At 34.4% G+C, this 19,401-nt stretch overlaps 3 protein-coding genes across 3 annotated transcripts; all 3 read left to right on the forward strand.

Moving 5' to 3' along the window:
- Window positions 1-370: 370 nt before the first annotated feature.
- On the forward strand, window positions 371-4,537 carry LOC111799954 (ribosome production factor 1). Its single transcript, XM_023683491.1, has 12 exons — window positions 371-492; window positions 1,437-1,622; window positions 1,704-1,784; window positions 1,912-2,007; window positions 2,156-2,239; window positions 2,391-2,460; window positions 2,635-2,717; window positions 2,862-2,941; window positions 3,112-3,210; window positions 3,299-3,404; window positions 3,974-4,063; window positions 4,191-4,537. Exons 2-12 carry the CDS (start codon window positions 1,455-1,457, stop codon window positions 4,227-4,229), a joined length of 996 nt encoding a protein of 331 aa, XP_023539259.1. The 5' UTR covers window positions 371-492; window positions 1,437-1,454; the 3' UTR covers window positions 4,230-4,537.
- A 145-nt stretch (window positions 4,538-4,682) lies between these two features.
- On the forward strand, window positions 4,683-6,271 carry LOC111799956 (family of serine hydrolases 2-like). The gene is made up of 5 exons (XM_023683492.1): window positions 4,683-5,067; window positions 5,154-5,246; window positions 5,320-5,418; window positions 5,491-5,532; window positions 5,734-6,271. The coding sequence occupies exons 1-5, from the start codon at window positions 4,939-4,941 to the stop codon at window positions 6,112-6,114; spliced, it is 744 nt and encodes a 247-aa protein (XP_023539260.1). The 5' UTR covers window positions 4,683-4,938; the 3' UTR covers window positions 6,115-6,271.
- Window positions 6,272-9,809: 3,538 nt separating this feature from the next.
- LOC111800402 (zinc finger protein VAR3, chloroplastic) lies at window positions 9,810-14,650 on the forward strand. Its single transcript, XM_023684079.1, has 5 exons — window positions 9,810-10,399; window positions 10,498-10,615; window positions 12,162-12,439; window positions 12,598-12,696; window positions 12,795-14,650. The coding sequence occupies exons 1-5, from the start codon at window positions 9,963-9,965 to the stop codon at window positions 14,485-14,487; spliced, it is 2,625 nt and encodes an 874-aa protein (XP_023539847.1). The 5' UTR covers window positions 9,810-9,962; the 3' UTR covers window positions 14,488-14,650.
- The last annotated feature ends 4,751 nt before the right edge of the window (window positions 14,651-19,401 follow it).

Raw genomic sequence — 19,401 nt, forward strand, 5'->3', positions numbered from 1 at the left:
TTGAGTGTTTTTATAAGTCCAGGGTTCTATTAAAATTTAACAATTAATTTTTTAAAAAAATATTTGAAAGTTAGGTGTATATTAAATATAAATTTAAAAATTTGAAAGAAAATCTTTTAAATATTTTAAAATTTAAAGACATATTAAATAGTTTTAAATGGCTAAATTATTTGATTGAAAAGCTTTAACTAAATAGATCTAATAAAAATAATTTTCATAATTGGTTTACTTGGTTAAGGCATACGGTCATATAAAAATAATTTTCATAATTGGTTTACTTGGTTAAGGCATACGGTCATAGGTTCGAAACCTATCTGGGCCGCTTACTTTCTATCTTTTTTTTTTTCCTTTCTTTAGATTCTCAAATTAAAAATAAAATGAAAACAAGAAAAAACCCAAAACCCTTACAATCGGTGGGCTTCTACTCTGCCGCCTCTCCCCTTCTCCACCGGCGCGCCTTTTCTTCTTCCTCTTCCGCAATCTATATTTCGGGTTAGCTTTCTCTTTTCCACTTTCATTTATCGCTCTCTTTGCGTTTAATCGTCCTGCAATTACAGAATCAACGATTTTCGTTAAGGATTATTGGTCTTGTAGCTGCAGAAAATCGGATATTATCGTGTTGTTCTAGGTCTGGCAGTGTTCTGTACACTCGATCTTTGTTTTCATTTATGAATGTTCTGCCCAACCCGAAACCAAGTTTTTATTTAAGTCTGCCCGTGCTTTCTTCTTTCTGCATTGTGTTTGTGTTCAACTTTGTTTTTTTCCACACTCGCGAATCAACTTGGTTGTTCTAGGTTATGGTTGTTCTAGGTTAAGGTTTGTTCTTTCTCTCGGTGACTTGCGGTCTAATGCGGGCGCGTTTCTAAACTTGTATTTGCTAGGTTTTGATATTCTGAAGTTTGGTCGTGTGATGTGAACTTTTTACTTGCTTATGAATGTGGGAATATAGTTTCACTTTCTTGATTACTTCGGTTTAAATGGTTGTATGTTTAGTAATTTAAGTTCTTCAATTTAAATATTTGTAGTCTGTAATATCCATGGTTGGTGGTTTTGATAACTTTTAATAACCTCAATGGCTGTTATTCATGTTTATAAGTATTGGAGTAATAAGAGAGTACAATTACGATATGTTTTCAACTTTCTGTAATTTGACTTCTAAATTTCAATTGGATGTCCTTCCCAAGTCCCAACAAATTCTTTTGATGGTTGATAGTTTGGAATCTTGATGAAGCTTAAGAACCGAAATAATTGTTGGTGGTGTTGGAAATACTAATTAGGATATGTTTTATTATGGCTTATTTAGAGAAAGCTAAAGTACTCATAAGCTTTTGACATACCCGTCTAGTGTTTAATTTTGAACCATTGGTCAGATATGATTTGCTTCTCAACTTCACTTGTTCTATCTTTAATTTGTCAATTTTTGAATTATGTTACAGGTTGATCAGGGCGTATAAATGGGAGAGGAGAAGAAGAACAGGGATTTAATCCCATCAATGATAAAGAACAAGGAAAAGAGGGCAGAAGTTCATGCCAACCTCAAAAACCAGAAGAAGCTTGAGAAACGCAAGAGGGCCAAGGCTCGTGATGCTGCTGAGAAGCAAGCTCTTGAACTTGGTGAAGAAGTATCATATCATCTACTCATCTATTCTGTTTATCTTCTATTTCGAAGTTTCTGACTTAGCATTTATCTTTTTTCTCTGTAGCCTCCTCCTAGGAAAACTCCTCGCACCATTGAGAACACCAGGGAGGTTGATGAGACTGTTTGCAAACCTGATGATGAAGAGGTTACCCTTCTTGTTAAATCTTAGTATATGACATTGCTGTAGCTTTTATTTAAATGTATATTTTTACTTCGTATTCGTTTCATTTAGAGTACACACTTGTAATATGTCCAGTTTTGATTTTCTGCAGCTATTTGCTGGGAATGATGCTGATGAATTTAGTTCCATCATAAAGCGGGACATTGTGCCAAAAGTTTTAATTACTACTTGTCGTTTTAATTCTAGTGTAAGATTCTTCATTATTACGAGTTAGACAGTACTTTTGTTTTTTAGCAACTTGCACTTCACGTAAACCTTCCTAAAGCATCCACATTTAGTGAGACTTGGTAACCTATATTTTAATCTTCTGCTTGTATGTGACTTACTATTTGCAGATTGGACCTGATTTTATATCGGAGTTGCTTTCAGTGATACCAAATGCACATTACTACAAGAGAGGAACTAATGATTTGAAGAAGGTTCAACTCATATTTGTATTTTCTAATGAACACACAGAAGGAAAAGGAAAATTAGAAAATTAAGAATAACACAAAAATAGTATAGAAGAAAGACTTGTAGCTTGTTATTCTGGCAATAACTTTGCGCACGTGATTCTTCTCTTTCTTGTAGATTATAGAATATGCAAATGCCAGGGACTTCACTTCTTTGATTGTTGTTCATACGAGTAGGAGAAAATTAGGTAAGTTGCTAGTCTTTCATTAATCTTGCTGTTCTTTCTTGCATGTTAGTTTGTCCCTTTCTAGCTTGGTTTTTTTCTTTTTCTTTTTCTTTTTCTTTAATAGTTTGTTTCCTTAGTTGTTCAATAAATTAGATTCTTTCCTCAATTTACATTAATGTATTGAAATTCTTGCAGATGGCCTTCTAATTATCGGGTTGCCTGAGGGACCTACTGCGCATTTTAAGATATCAAATGTTGTCTTACGCAAGGATATTAAGGTATGCTGTTTCAATTCAATGAAATAGAATGCTCCACTTAGTTCTGATTTTGAATTGTTGTGCTGCATGTTAACTACTACTGAATTTTTCGAAGGTATATAATTTCCATGAAACTTTAACCATTTTATCCTTTCTTCCTTGTAGAATCATGGAAATCCAACCGGCCACGAGCCAGAGCTTGTATTGACTAACTTCACGACACGCCTTGGTCTTCGTATTGGAAGGTTGTTTTCTGTACCCAAATTTGTTATTTGAAAATAAACCTCTTCTGAAAGACTGCATTTCATATTTAGGATTCTGGTTACTTTTTCTTGTTTATTACATCTATATGATTATGATATCTCTGCTTAATTTTCTCAATGCATTGACTTTTATTGTTGCCTCGTTTCTTTAGATTAATACAGACACTATTCCCTCAAGATCCTAATTTTCGTGGTCGGCGAGTAGTAACATTTCACAATCAACGTGATTTCATATTCTTCCGGCATCATAGGTATGATTCTGTATCTGGTTCAAATATTTTCGTTCTGTATGCATGAGAGTTTGGATGAATGATGATTTTGTGCCTTTTGTCATCTCAGATACATTTTTGAAGGCAAGGAAAATAAAAAAGAGGTTGACTCAAAAACTAAATCCAAGGATAAGGGTGAGAAAGCTTCTCAGCCAAAAGTAGTTGCACGGCTGCAGGTAAATATCAAAATCTGCCCATCCATTTCACATGAAAGGATTCTTTTTTTGTGATGTCTATGGTGGTTTTTTTATTTATTTTTTATGAGGAGACTTCAATATTCGTTTACTTGTTATTATCTTGTCTCTTTTATTACAACTCGGGTCTTCTTTGCTTTTCTAATTTTTTTGGTGCTGGCGATTAACAATAATTCATTCATAATCAAGAAAGAGTACAACAGATTGGACTTAAGAAAGTTTATAAACGTTGAGTGGGTTTTGTGAGAAACAGTATGGAAACCAAAAGAATTCATTGTAGCATACTCTTGTTTTACATTAATCCTCACACTTTTCTCCATAGACGTTGTCTTGCTAGATCTGAAACTCTTTTCTCCATAGATGAAATAAACAGCTCATCGAAAGGGGTTATAGCAAGCAAGCACACCTTCACTTACTGACCAGAACTGCTATGTTATTCATTTTGTGTCAATCTTGTTTAGATTTGAATGGGAAAGTGATATTACGAGACTTAATATGAGAGGGAGGAATATTACTGTAGATACAACTGATTCTGAGACCTGAATTTTCAGGAATGCGGTCCTCGTTTCACAATGAAACTGATCAGTTTACAGCATGGAACTTTCGATACAAAAGGCGGGGAATACGAGTGGGTTCATAAGGTATGTCTATGTCTCCCTTCCCCATTAGGATCTCGACCCCAAAATGCATGAAATACACACTATTAGATCATATTATGATACATCCTGTTTATCTAATTCGTTATTCCCAACTTACTCTGATTTTCAGCCTGAAATGGATACAAGCCGCAGAAGATTTTTCTTGTGACATTCTCATTGGACTTCATTACTTCTATTTCCGGGGAGTAAAAGTTCCGCTCAGGTTTATATAAATGTTAGATCACATAGATTGTGGAGGGTGGACTGATTGGCGAATCTGAGTCTCTTTTTTGGCCTTCTTTTTTTTGCATGTTAGAAAGAAGTTACTTGATTTTCACAATTCTAAATTTTGTAGCATTAACGTTAAGGTTGAGTTGGCTTTATAGGTACTATAAATGTATCAGATATTTGTAACCATTTGGGAAGTATTTCTCGTAGCTGAACGCGAATGAAAAGGCTGTGTATTCATTTTGAGAACTCAGAGGACTACATATATGCATTTTATCCAATCTTGGTTTAGAAGAGCCAAGTTTCACTAACTTAGAGAATGCAAAATGGCGTATCGTTGGTTTAGTTTATCGGCTAAGATATTAATAAAAATACCTTTTAATTTTGTACTCTTAAGCTTTCCTCAGTTTGAAGTGAAACTCTTAATTATTTTTGTTCATTCCAATAGTATTGGAAGGTTAGAACAGTATTAAAATTCTCTAAACAATAGCGATATTTGTTGCAACGAATATTGATATTGATAGGTAAAACGTATGGACGAAGGAAAACCACGAGGGAGGTAGTTGAAAAAGTTAAGTTTGTGAAGGTTATTAAAGAGAAGCTCCTACAACTAAAGTGGGGGAAGAGGAAGAGGAGAGGAAGTACATGAAATGGAGAGTGGAGGGAAGAGAGCAAAGAGATTGAAGATTTTATGCCTTCATGGATTCAGAACCAGTGGGAGTTTTCTTAGAAAGCAGCTCACCAAATGGGATCCTTCCATTTTCGCTCACTTTGATATGGTATTTTCCTTTTTTATTTACTCATTATTAAAACATTATTTTATATAATTTTGTAATTATATAAAAAAATTTGTACATTGAAATAGGAATTTCCAGATGCTATATTTCCAGCAGGAGGAAAATCAGAGATTGAAGGATATTTTCCACCTCCTTATTTTGAATGGTTTCAATTTAATGAGGTACACAATTAATTTTAAATATTTTTTAAATTTTAAAAAATATATATTTATTTATTTGACCTTTACCTGGCAGGATTTCACAGAGTACACAAACTTGGAACAATCCATTGATTACTTGAACAACTACATCACATGCAATGGCCCATTTCATGGACTCTTAGGCTTTTCTCAGGTTGCTTTATTTACCTTAATTTTACTCTTAATCATAATTTAATCCATTTTAATCTTTTAATCTTTTGTCCAGGGCGCGGTATTGTCAGCACTCTTGTTGGGTTACCAAGCACAGGTACGTCTTAATTAACGCCCACAAATCTAGCATACCTTAAATGATCTTACTGTCAAAATGAACCTAACTACTATAATTGATACCGATAATGAACATAACTCAATGTATCAAATTCAGTCAAATCAATAAACAACACTAAATTTACGTTAATTTTTTACCCATATCGTAACATCGTAAGTAGTTCAAAGATAACGAAAACAGGAGAAGGTGTTGAAGGAGCATCCACCAATGAAGATGTTTGTGTCAATATCAGGAACAAAGTTCAAAGATGAAAGCATCTGTGAGGTTGCCTACAAGCACAAAATAAAGGTCAAATCTGTTCACTTGATAGGGGAAAAGGATTGGTTGAAGCTTCCTTCGGAAGAACTTGCTTCTGCCTTCCATGAGCCTCTCATCATAAGGCATCCTCAAGGTCATACTGTCCCTAGATTAGATGAAGTAGCCACTGAGGAGCTCCGCTGCTGGGTCGATGCGATAGTTTCGAGTCATGATCATGTCGGAGACGGAGAAGTAAAGGAGAATATCACTCAGAAAGTGGCTGACAACATTGAGAATGAGCTCGAGAATAGTAATATAACTTAAGGTGATACGACTCGGTATGTTTTTCTCTTCTTCTCAATTTCTTTTAGTACTCGAATAAAAATATCTCTTTTGATACTATTATGATACCCGAGTAAAACAAATTTATGTAAATGAACTATGGTATATTTGAACGAGAATACGACAGACAGTTACGAAATGCTCAAGAGAACCGATAGTTATTCTGTATACTAACAATGTGTATCTTTTCGTTAGTATTTTAAAAAGGGCATGTTTTAACTAGTTTATACTTCAATTAATTCAAAACGCGCCTAAACTAATTAGCCTTTAAAAGCCAAAGAAAATATGCTTAACTCTCCCGAACACAATCTCAATCCAATAAACTAACCAAAACACATTCCTTAAGTACCTAAATGTCGGAAACAAAAAACAAAAACCAAATTAATCATTCAAAGCCAAACACGAACAACCCTAGCTCACTTAAATTTACTCTACATCGCACATACTCACCCGACAAACGTTTCAAATCCAATAAACTGACCTAAACTAATTATCCCTTATAAGCCAAACAAAATATGTTAAATTAACTCACTCAAACGCACTCTAAACCACAAGAATTCACCGAAACATACTCCATAACGATCAAACTCTCCACAACTAAAGTGCCTAACTCACCCCACATGCCATAAACTCACCAAACCCTCTAACTCAACTAAATTCACTCCACATCTTACAAACTCACCAAATTAAACACACTTCAAATCCTACAAACCCACCTAACGCATTCCATAGCTCTCAAGTTAATGATGGAAGCTACTTAACATACAATGTCATAATACTCACCAAACTAACAATCCTAACTCACCCAAATTTAATGCACATCTAACAAACTCATCAAACACACTCCACTAGACATAATTGAAACTATCTTTCAACCATGTCCATGTATATTCGTGTTCTTACACCTCCCTACCAAATCTTATTTTTGTATTTTTTTTTTTTTTTAATATTTGAAATAAAATTTTTAAAACAATAAAGTAATTTTTTAGTATACTAAAGGTGAGAATTTGAAGATTCAAAATTTCAACTTTATATAATTAAACCTATTTCAAAATAGCACTCCAATTAATTTAATATTGAAGTCAAATGGTCCTCAACGTTTGGGATAGCAGAAGGTCAACGTATATTGAAAAGGTCAACGCGGAAAAACTAGAGTTTTGGAGCCATCAATTTGGATTTTTTTGGCCTTTGGAACTCCCAAACGGACAAATTATACACAAAATGGTCCAAGAAGCGTGGAAAGCCGGCCGGTCATGGTCCCTTTGTTTTCATGTATTTATACATTTATCCTTCATCTTCCTTGTCCTTCATTTTTGGCCCAAAACTTTTTTAAATTCCATTTCTTCTTTGTATTTGCAATTTATTTTTGGTTTATTAATAGTGTATTTCATCCCATTTTAATAAAAAAAAATTTGTTCTATTTTAGACTTTAAATTTTAAAATTTTAAAAAATTGATAATTTAAATCTTTATTTATTTTTACAGCAAATTTAACTAAATTAAAGGTCTAATTTATTTATTTATTTTATTTTTTTACATTTTTAAATGGCTTAACATTTTTCTAATTTTTATCTAATTAAAAAATTAAGAAGAAAATTATAATTGTTAAAAATAAGATAAAATATTCTAACAGATTTGGTTGTTAAATTAAATATAGAAAATCTAATTGATTCCATATAAAATATATTCGAATAAAAATTTAAATTAGGGGCCAAATTTATAATTTTAAAAAAAATGGTACTAGTTTTACAAATTTAAATAAATAAATCGGCAGGTGAAAATAGCAAATAAGAACAAAAGAAGCCCTCCATTGCAATAACAAATTAAAAAAAAAAAAAGAAATTCTGACGCGGAGTCAAAAAATCGGCGGGCTATATAAACCGGCTCTTGCCCCAATCTTCATATCCCAAATCGATTTCTTTCTCCTCGTCTTCATTGCCTCTCTTTATTTCTCATCAAAGACATCAATGGGGAAATTCGTTGAATTGTTGGATGTTGGAGTGAGAATGGCCGCCAGATTTCACTCTCACTGTCCGCAAACTGCTCGCCTCTACTACCATCCTCCCTCCGATCACGACGGCGACCACCACCACCACCACCCCCATAACTACTTCCACCACATTTTTCAGGCCTACGACGGTGGGCGCCACGCCGCACACTCCACGGACCTGGTTGAGGCATGCGGAGTCGACACGGTGGCTATGGCTAGGAGTTCCGACGCTGAAGTTGTGTCTTTCATTCAGCAACTTTTGATGATTTGATTCGGTTAGGGTTTTTTACTTCGGGGGATTAATGTTTTACGACTGTAATTCGTTTGTGCATGCCATTACACATGCCAATTGTTATATGTATATATATATATATATTTAGAACGGGTAACGCTCTATATCTAAGATTTTAGATCATGATTCAGAATCTAAATCCGATATTCTCCTCCGATCGGGTTACGTTATTATACTATAGTCTACCGTAGCTTGTACAAGCGAAGACTGTCTCTATAGATCAAAACTATCATTTCAACATGTTTTGTGCTTATCTAAATGTTCTCTAAAAAAAAATGAGATTACCCATCATATAATTGTTTCAAATCTGAAAGTTCTTATTATCGAGTCATTCGAGGATAAAGTGCACCTTAACCATGTCATGCAGAGTCATGAGATTTTTTTCATTTTGATGTGGTGTCGATTTATCTATACGTATGCTCCTAATTCGAACTAGCATCACTGATATGAACCAAAAGACATTAATCATACAATATACTTCAATGAAAATGTGAAGAAAAGGTTGTAAAAATTATCAAAAGATTTTCCAATTCATGCCACCTTGAAGTAGAATGAAGTTTGATTGTTATAAATTTTGGGTGGGTTACAATTTAGAATAATCTAGAGTTATTGTATTTTAAGACTTTCTATTTAATTTCGGTTACATTTACATAATAATGGCTAATTATGATCCTAAAGTATGAATGTTACCACTCTTGGAATCGAGGGTATATGAAGTGTTGTATGTTGTATTTGTGAGTAGACTTGACAAATATAGTAAAGGAAGCATTTGTGCTCTTCTTTAGCCAATGGCTAAGTTTGTTTGGAATTGTATGTAGTTTAGGTTGCATGTAGAATCATTCAAGCTCGACATGATCAATCTTGCTTGTGGAGGGATTCGAATCTCAAACAATGTTCTTGCCTTGAGATATTCGATGAACAAGGTAATCCAAAATCTTCCTACTACTTCCAAAACTAGTGCCCACAAACCAAATTCTCTCACAAAAATCAATTTATTCCCAAATCAATCAATAAATACAACACAATTCATTAAATCTTCTTTCCAAACAAAATTATTTTACCTCTTTCTGCTCGAGTCATCCTATGAGTATCACTAAGAAAAAGAGGAAGAGATATCAGAAAAGAAAGGCGTGAGTTTACGAGGTGAGTTTCCATTTACGCTTGGTGAGTCTATTTGTTTAAAGCCTGTTCGTCGAGTGAAAAAGTAAAAAAAGATAGTGAAATTCTCGTGAAAGAAGTCAAATAGAGGATTACGAGAGAATCTGAACGCCTATTTACCTTGTAAATTCAGATGAAGAAGAAAGAACCAAATAAACACCGACCTCTTCTGTTCCTATAAAAGTTGAAGAAGATGCAGATAAAATGAGGTTTGTCACTGAAAGAGTATTTGTTTGAAATAAAAATTAATTTTGAAATTAACCCATATCCGGAAAACTCCAAGTTATGAACCACATGGTCATGGGCTGGACAAATACTCTCCCTCTCGTGGTTCTATCTTCACCGTAGGGTTTATCTCCGATTCCACTCGCCACCGTTTATCTCTGCCGCAATGGGCGGAGCCACCAGGTTCTTCGTCCTCCTATCCACTCCTCTTCCTCTCATTCACCACCACCGCCGCCCTTCCTTTCTCCGCCTCGCCTCTCACTACCACAACTTCTTCCGATCTTCTCTTCAGCCCAGAAACAGATTCTTATCCCCTTCCTTTCCCCTAATTAGAGCCTCTCGCCATGTCCATTCCCAGGTCTCCACTCCAGGGGATGAGTTCGGGAATTTTGAAGAATCTGGGTCCGTCAATGGCGTGTTTTCTCCGGATTCTTATATTTGGCGAGAATGGTCCAATTTCCTCGGGAGCCTCGACTCCGGTGGCTATTTTGGTAGTCCGGATTCTGGGAATGAGTTCGTCGCTGTTCAGGAGCTGCCAGCTGAGTTTGTGAATGCGGCTAATGCGTGCTTCGCATTTTCCCGCGGCCGTGAACATCTCTTAGGGTTCGTTTTGTGCTCTGTTTACTAAAAGGAAGCCAATTTGTTATTGATCATTACCTTCTTGTATTTGTTTATTTATTTATTTTTACTTGTTGTGGCAGATTGCTTCCTAGGAGGGATATTAAGGTGTTGGTTGAAAGCGTGAACCCATGTCTGTTCAGAGACGGGGATGCTTCATTGAGGAAGATGAAGTTGTTCTTACAAGGCGATGAAACTCAGGTGAGTATGGATTCCAGATTAGTATCTGTTAGTTCTTCATAATTGCTCGTTATATTAGCTGTAATTGCCTGCGTATCAAGGGACTTTGTGTTTGTTTCAGAAGTGTTTTAGAGTGCTCTTTTGATCTCAAGGGGCTATATTAACATTGACACTGGCTAAGTGACCAAATAACACATCAAACTAAGGGAGTCTTGGATAAAAATGATAATATATTTTTTTAAGTGTAAGTTTAATAAATGTGTCTTTGTTGTGTTCATATCCTAGATATCGGACATGTCGCAATGTACATGTCATGTCGTATCCATGTCTCGTATCCATATCCATATCTTTTCTTATTAGGCTCCACCAAGTACCACACCCCTAGCTCATGGACTAATATTGTGACCCCTACTAGGATCTCATAGTTGTCTATGCGTCCTATAACTAGTCACAAGCTTAATGGATGCAATTATCTATCATGTTCATGATTAGTTCTAATGTTTGTATGCAAGAAGAGAAAGGGTGACTATATTCTTGGAACAAGTACAAAGTGAAATGTTACTGGAGTTAAGATGACGAAAGCAGAGATTAACATGATGACGTGTTGGTTCATCAATTTTATGATTACTGAGACAGGGAAGAATCATACCCTGTTTTTTATATGAATTTGCAATGGAAAATTGGGATGCAAACAAGGAAACATTTGATGATCTAGGAAATACCAGTCTTTTGAAATTGAAGGCAGTTACGTGACTGGAGGCAAGGAGAGATAACAGTGACCAAGTATTCCAGTCCCGTACTCACTTATGGAAACAATTAGGTCTCTATGAGATTTAATAATACGGAATGCACCAATGACGTTTCATGGTACCAAAAGTTTCAAATTCCTTGGATAAGTTTGAAGATAAACTGTAGCAATTAAGCCCCTAGAAATGAAGAAGGATGAAAGAAACTATATTGAGAAGAAAGTCGAGTACAAACTCTTCTAACTCAAGTCCTATTAATTTGATTTTAATTTCTCAAATTAATGTTCAATTTAATGCAAATAACTGTCCTTGAAAAGAAAGACCATAATGTGTACACGGTGAGAAATTTGAAGATACCAAAGTCTGTTGAACGTAGTACACTACAAGATATGGGGAGCACTTGAGAATACGAACCTTTATAGTAACTCTGTTTCTTGCATTGATTGCAACTTGGGACATTTTTGTAACCCTTAGGCTTTGGGTTGGGAGACAAGGATACCTTGCCATGGTTAAAAGGGTTTTTACTAAGGAAGCGAAATATGGTTGGAAGCGCACAGAGGAAATGAGTGTACTGTTTTGTTTGTTTTTTAAAGTGTCGTAGCCTTTTTAGCTGTGATTAGTTCATGTTTTGACTTTATTGTTTACAAATATCCAACTTTAATTAGGTTTATATTTCTGCCTCCCATATAGCAATGGATTAATTCTTTCATCAAGAAGAATTTCTGTTTCCATTTTTACTTCATTTATTCCAGCCCCGATTTGATTTTGTGTGTTAAAACTTAGCACTTCACAATATTCACTTGTGCTATCACCATTGGTAGGTTTTGGATTCTGATAAAGCAAGGACGATTGATTTATTCAAATTTATCTTGAGCTATGCCAGAAACCCGACTGTTTCTTCAGAAAGTAATCTGTACAGTAGAGATCAGGTAGAATCATCTATGAGGAATCTGTTAAGTGAAATATGCAAGCTTTGTTTTAGCAATCCAGATCCGAAGCTTTTGGAGACAGACAATCAATTTTCTGACAAATATAGCCAATCACGTGGGCCGTATGGGCCAAAAGTTGAAATGAAAAGAGGGGACTGGATTTGTCCAAGGTAGATATTCATTTATTTGCTACCTTTTATACTGCTATGGTTGTATCTTCAAATGTTTGTGCCTCTACTGGTTGTATCTTTGCTGTATTCTGATCTAGCACGTAAAGTATGTTTGTGCCTCTACTGAGATAATCTGTTTTGGATATTTACGAGTGTAGATGTAGTTTCATGAACTTCGCAAGAAATGTGAAATGCCTTGAATGCGAGGAGGCCCGACCAAAGCGACAGCTGATTGGTGGAGAATGGGAATGCCCTCAGTACGGAGTGATTCTCTACTTTCTCAGACTTGATACATCTTTCCATTTCCCCTGTTCTGAATGACTAAATTAAAATTTCATTCTGATTACTTTGGCAGATGTGATTTTTTCAATTATGGGAGGAATACAGTGTGCTTAAGGTGTGATTGCAAAAGGCCAGGGCCTCCATCTCTCAGTAACATTAACATAAATTCTGGTTTAGGGAATGACAATGGAAGTCGCACAATGAAGGTTGATATCGATAGTAAGTTGGCTGCAAATGAAGAGAAGGCTCAGCGTTGGTTTAGTAAAATTTCTCAGCTGGACAGTACTTCTGATTCGGGCACCTCAATAACAGATGAAGATTTCCCTGAAATAATGCCATTGAGAAAAGGAGTTAACAGATTTGTTGTGAGCACGAGGAAGACGCCTCTGGAGAGGAGGTTGGCTAATGCTCAATACAGAAGAAATTTGGGCAACGATGGAGTTCCAGAAAATAACAGCAGTGAACTTTCTGCTTCTAAGAATTCTCTTGACAGCCATGATGACATTCTTGGTCGCCTATCCACTAATTCTCAATCCACGAATTTTGGAAACGAGCAAGGTGTTCGTACCAATTATACTTTATCATCCAGTTCAGGTTCTTCGCAATATGAGTCCCCGAAAGGAGGTAATTCCAGTTATGTTCCATTTGTTCCATTACCTCCAGATATGTTTGCGAAAAAGCCTAAGAATTCAAGCATGGAGACTGAGGTAGTTGGTACTGATAATAACAAATCCCTTCCATCAGGCTCTAATGAGTGGACAGGCAGTACTTCCCAGGGCAATGGATTGAACGAAGGAGGAGATATTCCTTCTCCACCGCAGAATCCGATTCAGAAAATCAATGAAGGGAAGGAGGAAACTGAAAAATCTGAGAGATGGTTTAAAAGGGTTGCCGAACTGCACAATGTGACAGATCTTACTAGTGCAATTTCTGATGAAGACTTCCCTGAGATCATGCCAATGCGCAAGGGAGAAAATAGATTTGTTGTCAGTAAAAAGAAAGACCGCTCTTTAACGTCTCCAGCTTATAAGAGGCGTGCTGCCATGGAGCAAGCTGGCAGTTCCAACTTTGTCCCCTTTGTTCCTTTCCCACCGGACTATTTTGCAAAAAAAGATAAGGCCTTGTCAGATGATTCAAATAGTCGAGTGACTGAGACCCTCTCAGATGATTCAACTGGTCAAGTGACTGAAGCTCAGTCATACGACACTAGCATTGGTATCGACGATAGAAGTAACTCTCAACAGTCTGATAATCTAGAAACTCAAGCAGGCAGGTTCAACTCAGAACTCCATACACGGAATTCCAGTCAGAGCGATAAAGCTACAGCGTACGGAGTACCCAACATTCAAAGTCTAGACACAAATTTGGTTAGCTCTCAACCTGGTCACAAGAATGTGGCGAATACCAACACAAGTGTGGCGGGAAATCCGTCTCCAGCATCCGAGATGCCAAACATAAGAGAGAAATGGAGTGGAAAGAGTTTGGAGGGTTCAGCAGTCACTGAACCAGATCCATTGGACATGTCGGAGGAGGCTAAAGTGCAAAGATGGTTCCGTCGTGTTGCTCAGATCAAGGACATCTCTGAGCTAAGTCAGATTCCGGACGAAGATTTTCCATCGATCATGCCAATGCGCAAAGGTGTCAACAGGTTTGTAGTCAGCAAGAGGAAAACTCCATTGGAAAGAAGGTTAACATCACCTCAATACAGAAGAAATCTGCCCATTGTTAGTTCAGACCCACCAAAGCGAGAAAATGATGGCAGTTAGAAACACCCAGCGTTCTTCAATTTCTTTCATAAACTGAGATTATTGGTATTGGTTTGTTCTTTACCGTGAAAAAGAAAGGAACTTCATGTATGGCTTTTATAACTTAAAATCTTGGTTATTGATTAAATTGAATTGAATAGTAGTTCAACCACATAATTGATAAGTATTGTGTGCAAGGAAAATGGCTGGTCAAATTCCTATCAGGCCTCCTTGCTCTTGAAAATGAGCTCTCTGAGATGCTTTATGGTAGAAATGTTTTCTGGAGGCTTGGTTTGGTTGGATTCCTTGGAAGATGAGTCGTGGTTCGGTGTCGAATAGATGGTCTTATTGGGTGTTTGTCGTGTGTTTATGGGATGGAGAAGGGGAACCAGAAGCTTTATGTTGCAGTGTGAGAGCCTCCACGGGGTAAGTTTCACACGAGTGTTGTGTCGTTTCTCGATTGCTATTGATTTTAGAAGGGATATTGCAATGATATTGGTTTCAGGAAGAATTATGATGAAATTGAAACTATTTGGGTGTAAATAGAAGAACCGATTGAAAAGTAGGGAATGATTCAAGTGGGAGTACAGCATCTCTAGAAGGAATGATTCAAGTCATAAATCCCGAGATTTCAACTGTCTCTACGCCCAAAATGTAGCCACAAAACCGGGGAGTTTTTATCCTTAGCATCTTAACGTTGCGCGGGTAGAGTATCTCGACACTATCCTTTCATTCACTTAGGTGTCTCAACACTATCTTATATTTCATTCATGTGGGAGGATGACTTTAGAACTCGAAGAGTGATTTTCGGGACTCAAGATCGTGGAGATACCACTAGGAACAAGATATGGCCATGCTGAACCTAATTTGTCTTCTTTTTTATATCCTTTAAACTTGGTTATATATTTTGGTATGAGACCTTTTTATTTGAATATGCATGGCTAAACTTAGAATTGATATAACCATTGAATATTATGGTTCAATCAATTGAATTGAATTGAATTTGTTATTATGCTTGATTTCATTCATGTATTTATATGATATACGCTTTCTATATATTGATCATAGATTGAATGTATATATATCAAAATGTAAGACATTCTCTTATATTGACTAGAAAAGTATGGGAAGAAGAAGAAGGTTGAAAAGGGTCCAAATACAATGGTTGTCTGTTTGGGCAATGTACAGAATGGCAAACCCATAGATATGAAGAACTTAGAACAGTCCTCAAGTCAAAATTGAGGACGGCTCAGTACAAAAGTCCAGATGTAACCACTGAACCAACCAAGAATTCAATTCAATACATATTGCTACATACATTCTTCCAAAAACAGACCAACATCGTTTGACTAAATCACAATAAGACATGTCACCTTTTCACGTTTTCGTGTTGACTAAACACGAGTAAAAAAAAAAAAAGACCATTTTGATCCAAATGAATTGCACCGAGATGTCGGTACGTTCTTGTCTTTTATTTTTTGAACATTCAAAATCGACTGCTCTGAAAAATAAAGGAAATTAATACATACAATATAATTCGAGAGGAGGGTATTACTAGAGATCACGCAAAAAATAGCTCAATATTTTTAGATCGTCTTTATTTATTTTTGTTTTGTTTTGAAAATGAATTAGATTTGATTCCATTCTTCTCCGTTTCGATTCAAGAAGTCAAAAGTTTGTAGATTTGGTGCTTTTAATTTAGTGATATTCTAATTTGATTGATTGCTATTTTTTTCCTAATTATTAATATTGTCAATATTACATTAAAGGTAGATGTGACATATTTTTCAAATTAATGTTAGTTGAGTTGATGGGAATGTTATATATATGGCAAATTATTTTGTAGTCTATGTAATATATATATATATTACAAACAAAAATTAAAGATAAAATGTTAAGAATGAGATAGAAAATATAATTGGGAAGGTGTATATTATCATTGATATTGATATCCTTTAAATAGGATACAAACTAGTACAAATGAGGAAAATATAAAATAATTAAATACCAGAATAAAATAAAATATACTATAAATCTAACCATAAATGGAAGAATATTAAGATATAATATCTAGGATATATTCCATAAATAATATATCTCAACATAAAATAAAGTCAGAAAATTATTTAGAAAATCTCTTAAATTGCTATAATTACACCTTAAAATTTTTAATTTAAAATTAAGGATAACCCTAATATTGCAGGTTTGACATTATAACTCTAATGGTTCTCGAGTTCAGGGCTAGATGAGGGTTTAGCCCCTATAACGAACAACAAAATATAATTATGATAATTTCATAAGTCTCTGTTCTTTTAATTTTTTTTTAAATAAAATTAACCTTATTATTAATGATTGATTATTTGGTGAATCTAATTTATGGAAATATAGGTGAGGGACTTTTGAAATTGCATAACTTTTTGTAGTAACGTATAATGAAAAGAGTCCATATTAGGAGGGACTTTTTAGAAAAGTAGATTAATGCAAAAAAAGAATAGTGCCAGGATAGATGTGAAAAGAATAATAATTATGAGGGGTAAAAATTTAAATATAAAAAATGTAGGGCCTTTAGTTTGGTTTATGGAAGTTAACCCAATATATATAATATATATATCAATGGATAATTTTACACGTGCGGAATATGAGAGGCCCCTCTCCCCTTACCTTTTTTGCGTAAAAAACGGTACGTTTTGTTCGGACCTTTTGTGTTTAATAATTCCAATTTCATTAATTAAACTTAAATTAGATTTAAACAAAATTCTCTATTTTTAAATTTCCTTTTTCAATATAACATTTATTTTAATAAATAAACATGATATAATTTCTAAAAAATTCAAATTTTAATATTATATCATAGTCTTTAATAATTATATTTTTTTTTAAATTAATTAATTTATAATTTATAATGGGTTATATATGTTGGGGAATGATGGCTTTGTTTTCAACAAAGGCTGCGCGCGCATGCTTCAAACACCCCCAAACCTAGTGAACGTGATGGGCGTAGAAAATTTAAAGCAATATATTTTATTTCTTTTATATACTTTTTTATTTATTTATTTATTTAATTACACTATTCCAAAATGCACGCTCGAGTTATCATTTTAATCCATATATGTTTAGTTTTAGTTTTGTTTTATAGTCCGCTTAAAATCTTATAATTTTTCAGTTTCGTTTTTCGAAATTTTTGTCTCATGAACTTGAAACGGAAGGGTTTAGAAAAAATGAACCCAACCTAACCACTATAATTCGGGTTGGGTTGGTTCGAGTTGTCGAATTGAATATACACCTCTAGTATCTAATGATGCAAACACTCCGTTTGATAACAAATTTATAGTCTACTTAAAATCTTGAGCCTATATGTTTACCGTCGATTATTATTATCTCCTCTTTCTAGAGATAAGTGTTTTGAACGTGCGTAAACGACGAGGAAATGATGATAAAGTGTGTAGTGCACCTCTCCAAACCAACAAAGTGGTCAAAAAGTGGGTAAAACATGTGTAAGTGCCTTAATGAAGTTGTGCCTAAAACATATAACATGACCCCTTACACTAAAAATCAGCTTAAAAGAGGCTTAGATGTCCTAAAAGTCAATCTTAAATTAATTTGAAAAGTGCTCCATTCATCCATAGTGCTACAAACTAGCTAAGCTTAAAGTACTAAGAACTTACCTAATCAAACACTAATGTTGAGGATTAATTAAAATGAAAATCATGACTTTATAAGCAATGAATACTATCTTCATTGGTACGAGGACTTCTGAAGAAGCTAAAAGCAAAATCACGAGAGTTTATACTTAACGTGGATAATATCATACTATTGTAAATGATGTTACGTATACTTTTCTGTGTGTCATATCAAGTTTTGTTCACCGTTTAATTTAAACCCTACAAAAGGATGAAATTACTTTTCCACGTAGCTTTATTTTTGGGGTCCATTTGTAGACTAATTATTTGTCTTTTTTTCCTGAAAAAAAAAATTATTGTTGAATGTCAAATTGATTTACACCATCTTTAATGGTATTGGAATCCCATTTTGTGTTTACCAAAGTAACTAACATGAAAGGGACTTTCATTTCCTCTCCAAATCTAATCTAATCATAATTATCTCACAATATTTCCTAATTACAATCCTAATAATTTCATTTATAATTTTTTTAGCTTTAATTTGTAAGTTCGTTAGCGATGAACGTTTATATCGTTCAATCATAATCTAAGATAAACCAAATATGAGAGTAGTTATATTCTTAATAATTATAGCTTTACAGAAATAATTGATTTAATTGTATGTAAACTTTATATAGATGAAAAATAGACATGACAGTGGCTTAAAACGATACGACAATTTTTACACTATTTTTAATTACAACCGCTCACTAAACACAAATTCACGTCATTATTACGGAACCAAAAGGTTAAAATTGTGATATAATGCTTAATTAGGGGTATAATTGAAAATAAAACAAGACAAAGGATAAAAGTGAAATGTTAGGTATAAGAACGAGGTTGGTAACATAGTACTCCACATATTTACTTTTTTTCTCCCACTCTTTCCATTAAAAAATTCTTTGTGCGTAAATGCGTTATTGTGAGATCTCACATCGGTTGTAAGGAGAATGAAACATTTCTCATAAGAGTGTAAAAACCTCTTTTTAACCGACACATTTTAAAACTGTGAGACTGACAACGATATATAAGTAACTAAAACGGACAATATTTATTAGCGGTGGGCGTGTATTTTTTTTTAAATAAAAATTTAAACGTGTTTCTATTTACAAAAGGAATATTGAGAATGAATGTTGGATAATATTATATATATAGTAATTATAAAAATATAACTAGTGGGGGCTGCTTGGTTTCTAGGAAAATGCAAAATTAATTTCCCAAAACATAATTAATATTTTAATATTAGAATGATTCATTGAATTTGCACAAGTTTTTC

This window comes from Cucurbita pepo, chromosome LG08 (assembly GCF_002806865.2).
Source record: "Cucurbita pepo subsp. pepo cultivar mu-cu-16 chromosome LG08, ASM280686v2, whole genome shotgun sequence".
Classification (NCBI taxonomy): Eukaryota; Viridiplantae; Streptophyta; class Magnoliopsida; order Cucurbitales; family Cucurbitaceae; genus Cucurbita; species Cucurbita pepo.